The 7,644-nt window shown below is 37.9% G+C and overlaps 1 protein-coding gene across 1 annotated transcript; it reads left to right on the forward strand.

Annotated features, from left to right (window-relative positions):
• Positions 1–4,866: 4,866 nt before the first annotated feature.
• Positions 4,867–7,279, forward strand: LOC124148901. The gene is made up of 3 exons (XM_046520153.2): positions 4,867–5,276; positions 5,958–6,092; positions 6,716–7,279. The coding sequence occupies exons 1-3, from the start codon at positions 4,973–4,975 to the stop codon at positions 6,973–6,975; spliced, it is 699 nt and encodes a 232-aa protein (XP_046376109.2). The 5' UTR covers positions 4,867–4,972; the 3' UTR covers positions 6,976–7,279.
• Positions 7,280–7,644: the final 365 nt, after the last annotated feature.

Here is a 7,644-nt window from a genome sequence, read left to right on the forward strand (position 1 = left end):
CATGCGTTAAAGCGTAGACAACCGTTAAGGGCTATGCACGAGCCTTTTTTTTCCTTAAATCCTTTTGAATATTTCAGATGCCCCGTTTGACACCTTGTTAAAGGAGTCAAAAGGTTTGAATTAAGTACTTTCGTAAGTGAGTGTCATTCCTGGTTACAAACTTAGTACAATACTAACAGGCCAGACAGATGTGGCTATTTGTCACATCTTCTACGTATACAGTCCATTTAACAAATGGCAAATAGTTTTTCATCTGTTTCTTTATCATTTTGGAAAAGTCTGCACATTAATATAAATATTTGAAGTTGATAATTTACTTTGAGAACATATCCTGAAAAAATATTTCAATTTGGTTATTTATTTTTTGTTTACATTGTCTGTACGGTTCCACATGCTGACATCGAAAGCATCAAACATCAATACTGTAATTAATTTTATATGCAGTGAAAGAGTGAATGAGTATGGTTTTAAGCCGCTTTTAGAAATATTCCAGCAAAATCTAGGCGGGGGACATCAGAAATGGGCTTCACACAATGTACCCTTGTCGGGAATCGCTACCCGACCGCCACTTTTTATACATATCCATTCATATACTGTCATAGACTTCACTGTCTCAGTTGTAGTGGCATCGCTTTATAATTATACACACCAATCCGTAAATGCCACTGGAAGATTTCAATAATGTCAGACTACTATCATTTGGTTTGCAAACAAAAGAAAAAGGCCAGTCACGTAATGTTGTTAGAAGGTAAAATACATCTCCAAAGCAAAATAATTCGATTTCTTTTTTACCTAATTGATCGATGGGCTTGGTGTGAAAAAAGCGAATTCTTTTTTATTTTCAGGATGTCAACTATTATATAGGTATACATAACATGACGGCATATGGGTGAGGTAGTTTAAAGCCAAATAACAATGTTTAAATGCAAACAAATACCAAATTGACTAACACAACTAACTAAACTAGCTTAACTTATCCTATCCTACTTCTATTACAAATGTCCTACTACTAACAATACTAACATCTACTACTAATACCTTATTACTAACAATACAAATATCTTCTTCTAACAATACAAATATCTACTACTAACAATACAACTATCACGACACTACTATCATAATACTAATAGTCTACTTCTAACAATACTAACACAACACTAATACAAATGTTCAAAACATAACACAACTAATACACATTAATAACCTGGGTGTACATATATACAACAACAAAAGACACACCAAAAAAAAAAGCCACTCCACTGTCATTGTCACATCAGCTGTATACAGAAAACTCAAGAATATCTGATGTCACTGATCAGTTCACACGAGGATACTTCCTCGTAATATAGAATGGTGATCTTTACACCATGGGATGTTTTCCCCACGGAGTTAAGGGTGCCTGTGTTACTTGGATGCCACGGCTGTGTTTATCCTATGATGTGCACTGCAACGGAGATACTTCTCTCCTTACGTAGTGTTGGAGAACTTCTCTCCTTACGTAATGTTGGAGGTTCGTCCTTCCTCCTACGTACTATCGAATGTACTTCTTTCCTCCTACGTACTTAACTATAAGGATAACCGGCCAGTTCCGGGACACTACAATATAATATAAGCAACTATAGTTACTGAGGTATGTGTCACCACCTAAAAATACATACAACAATGCACCAATACTCTGATTTACATTTTACTGAGTGGAACTGTTTATACTTTGATCATGTTGTTGTTATTGTTACAGTGGCGTTACGTTACAACACTCTATATGTGTAAATTCTAACATTTGAAAACAATGCAGAACTCAAAATTCTATCCTCCAAAATACAATTCTACGTGAAACAAATAAATGGAAAAACTTACGCGAACGTAGAAATCTCCCACAATGTTAGTCCGTGCCTTAAATGAACATACTGATTCTGGCTGACTGTACAAATTATTACCCTGCCCCGCTATTTAAACTGACCCCAAAGTCCAAGCTACCCCTGACCTCCCTTTTGTTACACCAATTAACTCCCCAGCTATCAGCCGTACCCAGTCACGCTTCCAAGAACCTAACCTGTTCCCATAGTATTACCTGACAATATCTAAAAACAACCCACTAAGCTTAATATACCAATGTAGCCATACTATAATACATCTATCTAAAGTACTAACATATATTTTATAAACAAGAATATCTGTGATCTTGACAAAGGTTTTGAATAATGTTTCTATTACATTCTTTTGTAGAGTCCGCACGCGATTTTTACTGAAGTAAGTTGACCTCAGGCTACTTATTGTGAAGAGAAGACGAGATTTTCCTATATTTCTATGCACTGGTTTAGTAAAGACGTCCTAGGACAATTGTATCCTAGCACCCATAAGGCCCATTTCCTTTGTGTCGCAATGATGGCAATGTGAAAGAAGTCCTGGTCACAAAGGACGGGTTTTATAATTAGAGGAGTAAATCTTTTGTTGTCCATTGTAAGACTCGTTCGGTACACTGTCATCGATTCTGGTTACTCAGCTCATTGCGGGCTTTTATTTATTAATCTCTGATAGTTTGAATATTTGTTTCACTCCGTCTACCGTTGCCTTTGATTTGATTTATCAAACTCATTTTCACTTTGAATGTAGAGTTCATTAAAGATCAAAGGCTAGAACAAGCAAACCAGTCTCAAAGCATGCGGAACGACATGGCAATCAGGGAACCTTACATCAGGATCATACGTAGTCGTCTCTGGCAACGTCCTGGAACGTATTCTTCACTGGAATCTCCAGGGAGTCTATGTTTACTGGGCTTCGTAATAAAACTTTGAGATATCCGGACATTCGGGTTAAACCAGTATGACGGTATTTTTCTGAACAGGAACGAACCCCCTGACATGCAGAGAAACCTGGATGACACGAACTCAAATATAATTAACTCTGAACATAGTTTAAGACAATGTACCGTAATGGTCCCAAAGGCCTTTGTACATGTACACCTGTCTACCGTCATACTAATATTTGTGACATCGAAATAGTGTGTCTCGCCCACATTCCTCAATACTGATAAATCGAGCTAGTTTGACCTGTCTGAAAATATATGATGTCACTAGCAGGCAAGTTGAAACATCAGTCATTATGTTATGGTTCAGGAACATTTGGCTTCAAAACCTTCTTATTTAAAGGGGCTGATGTGTCTTCCACACGACGATCGTGTCCAATCATATGTATAATTCATCATGCTGAAACCAATATAAATGCGAACAATCATCATTCTTAGGATGTTTTATGTTTGTTATAAGGGGCTGTCGACAGACCCATAATTGTTATGTATTTCTAAAAATGAAATTAATAATTAGATGACACATGTACACGTTTAAGCACCCAAAGGACGAGACAATATGTTGAGCAGTCCTGGTCATACGGAAACTGTGTCTGCACATTTGTGGGTTGTGAGAAGAGGATGAAGGGGGTACATCCTGTTAGTTGGTGGCAGCCGACTTAATTGGCAGTCCGTATCTTCCTAATTGGCAAAGTGTTGTTTTAGCTACCTTCCTTTTATAGCTGTAATACAGTTGTTTGTCTAAAACGTGGTTGTATATTTGCGATGATAGAACTAATTCGTGGTCTGAGTGGGTGCAGACTGGATTTATTGTTTATTGTCAACTACATGTATTATTAAAATTTGTAGTTATATAATTAACGCGTGGTATCACTGTTGTCTTTTTTTTATGACACCCCTGATCATTGGAGCACAGCCCCGTGACATCAAGAAACCTTATTCTACCATGACAAACGTTCAAGTCTATGTTCGGTACACCCACAAATCTCAGGACAGTGAAAACTTGGTTCACGGAGGTCATAGATTTAGAGTTGAGACGACAAATGCAGATCGAGTTTACTGGAGATGCTTCATCAAAGATTGTCCAGCTACCTTAAACACCTCTGTATACCCGGATCGACAACTATGCTGCTGAACCTCATAAGATGGCTGTTGACAATTTTTTCAGTGCTTTTAAAACTAAAATCAGTGAGAATATAACCTGTTTTTGCCATATACCAGGAGGAATTAAAAGGTACAGTTTTGAAAAATAATATCTATAGTCAAATTTCGGCATGATCATATTGTAACTCTGATAATAATAATAAAAAGATAACGAATCATCAGTGATGATAAGCCAGGTGCCAGCTCTCTACAGATGTGTTTCATCAATGTTCCAGGTCTGAGCCTCGACAATTCCTCTACTTTCTTTTTCTTACATGGTAACATGAAATGTGGATCATAATCCTGTAAATAACCTCTATACTCGTATACTCAATACCTAGAAACGGTCTATAGCCTGACCCTGTTGTTGTCACAAGACTGACTATTTAAAGAAGCCGACGGTATTTATCTGCAAACCCCTGGAGTCATCACTAACATTTCCGTGATCCGCTGAGACTATTATGCCTCAAAGCTTTTACGTCCAATATTTCGGCAAATAATCGAGACTTGTTCTCGGAGATTAGCGTTTGAAATTTATAGGACTAATACATCAAGTACATAAGATTCCTGATTCCATGAAAATCCTCATCTGACTGCTGTCAGCGAACATTTTGTAAAAGTCTGTCACCAATAGCTACGTCATACGTAAACAGTGTGAAGGTCGGGTGATTAAGTAAAAACAATCGTTCTACCATGTTGTTGACGGTGTCAATATTTGTGAAGAATTTACATCTATTTTCGTTCAATCAAATACATGATGGATATATACTACTGTTGAATACATAGTCTACCATAGTCCACAAAATACACGAAATTAAAGGTCTCCTTTTAGAACATGAAATGTCAATGTGTTAAACTACAGCCAGCACACATTTCCTTTGGGAAAGTCAGCGATTGGACAAAAGTTTCCAACATCAATCGATAATCGATTATTCATGCATATGCGTGCGTGTTTAAACTGCTTACTGGTCGATCTTATATCATTTGAACTTACGGTGAAGGGTGCTTACACAAGAACTGATGATGACAGGAGCGCTCCTGATTCTGCTTTTTGCAACCCTTGCCGCTTCTGAAACATGTGAATCTCTCCATGCAAAGAAAGTTGATGCATATCATGACGAGAGAATTTCCCAGTCAGTTATGTGGACTCTAAACAATCTGACCAAGGCTGAATGTATGAAGGTGTGTCAAAGGGAAAAGTATTGCGTCAGTTTCCACTTCAGTCCATCGGAACCAGTTTGTGTGGCATTACGGGAACGGTTTGAAGGATCCAGCGTTCCCTCCGTCAAGGCCCTTGGCTATCAACTCTTTCAAACCAATAAACGTAAGTTCACACAACGCGAATGTTTTAAGAACATGGAACATAAGGTGACTTAATTGCAGTTTAGGAAAAGAATTACACCATGACAACACGGAGACACATTTGTCGTACAGTTCTAGTTAACCAACAACACTTTGCTGTGTTATTGTTTCGTTGTTTATGATATGTAATATGAAGGGAAATGATATACCGAATGCGGCAGTTCGGATGTGAAACTCTGCTTGTTATCCGTTGTCTGCGTTGGACACACTCTAGGATGCTATATTCTCACTACAACAGAAATACTGGTTAAATCATTGAATTACTGTTATCCTTTTTAATTTCTATGTGGTATGAGAATTAAGATATCCCTATGCTCTAGGCCTTAAATGTCTCGTTATTAAATGTATCGTCATGATATGGAAGAAGTATTGCCGATGTGACGTCAAACATTAACTCTCTCACTCACTATAGTCCTCAGCTTCTGATATGTTACAAAATAAATCGATTTTGCATGGCCAATTTTCTGATGTTATCCTTCAATTATGAATCCTAGGTTGTAGCCCTTGAATGATTGTGTGTCATTATGGCCTGTCTCTTTGGACGTCGACTTAAATAAGCAACATATCTAACGTTTGTAACAGTGAGTCCAAAACAATGTGCCAGATACATTATGTATATGAATGTGTATTGCTTAAATTTTAGCTTTGGCCATAGTAGGGTCAGAATGTGAGCTAGACGTGGACTGTGCTTCCCTCACTAACTCCCACTGTAACGAGGGGGTCTGCAGGTGTGACGCGGGCTACGGGCCGGACGGAGACATTTGCCGCATCCTCACAGGTACATGGAATGAAAGGGATCTGTTGTTTTATTGCTCCCTTGTACATGAGTATGTAACGTGAATCAGTGTGGGTGGTTTAGTTAGTAACGTGAATCAGTGTGTGGATGATTTAGTTAGTAACGTGAATCAGTGTGTGGATGGTTTAGTTACTAACGTGAATCTGTTTGTGGGTGGTTTAGTTAGTAACGTGAATCAGTTTGTGGGTGGTTTAGTTAGTAACGTGAATCAGTTTGTGGGTGGTTTAGTTAGTAACGTGAATCTGTGGGTTGATGATCGAGTGACGTGACGTGAATCAGTGTGAGGATGAGTGACAACAATTTCCATGAACCTTAGTAAACGGAATTAAGTTATCGCTTGCTGGGGAACATGTAATTGATAACGAGGCTCTTGAAGGCATTGTGGTTTATCGGAATTTTTGTGGCCTAATTCTTCACTCGCTAGGCTAACATTTGTTGTTTGAAATGATATCATTCAGCAGATTCTCGAAAGCATTGCAATTAGTTCTCATTCCAAATACACGTCTAAAAATTGCATCACTTTTTCACGGGTTTCCCTCCTACATTAAGTTGACACTCAGCTTTATCTTTATCGTGAATTAAGTGTATTGTGTTTCTTATTTCAGAATGCTCCACCTTCAGCGATAACTTAACCCTGTACAGGTCGTTTTTCATATCCAGCCAATACTTCCTCAGCCAAGGAACATCTACCTACGAATCATGCCCTGCGCTCTGCATCAGCAACAACAAGTGTAAGTCGGCTGACTTGGACTTTGTTGGAAAAATCTGCTACCTGAATGCGCACACATGGCTAGGAGCGCTTGTATCCTCGCGCATAAAGAACAGCCCAATATTTGATTTCTTCCAGCGAGAGTGCCTTTGGTAAATCACCTGAGAACTGCAATTAAATATTCCAAAGCGGAGTGTTTGAATAAGTTAAAAGATGTAATATTATCCCGAAAAAACGTAATTTCCTCAGTGTTTGCAAAAAGTATTGTTCCTTAAATTACAGGAACTCTTGAAAACGATGTTTTGTGAAATGAAAACGATTGTTCAAAAATGAATTTAGGAAATAGCCTGAAACAAAATTCCGAAGCATATGGTCGGTGCTTTGTTCACATAAATATTAAAAATAGAGCAAATTATATCGTGTGAATATGAAAAACAAAAACAGTAAAAACCTATTTGAAAATTACTAGGGATCAGATACATGGTTTGATTTATCGGGTGTTCAATACATCCGACTCAACTTTTATCTATCCCAATGATGAAACAACAGCTGCAAAACGCCAACATTCTGAATCTTGTATGTTAGGTAAATGACTGATGTATAAAAAGTAATTAAGGAGAAGAAACTGGCATATCGACACCAATGCGTATATATGCACTTATTCAACTTACACAAATTCTAACTTATCTGAATAGGATTTTAGTAACTTTGACTCTGGGTACTTTACACCGATATTTGACACATCTGTGTTAGGAGTTTGTCCTTGAGGGTGAGGTTTGTATGTCCAAACCGTTATCCACAGCTTTCGAAATTGGTTCTGGCCAG

The sequence above is a fragment of the Haliotis rufescens genome, unplaced genomic scaffold, assembly GCF_023055435.1.
Source record: "Haliotis rufescens isolate VD_foot unplaced genomic scaffold, xgHalRufe1.0.p SCAF_18, whole genome shotgun sequence".
NCBI classification, from domain to species: Eukaryota; Metazoa; Mollusca; class Gastropoda; order Lepetellida; family Haliotidae; genus Haliotis; species Haliotis rufescens.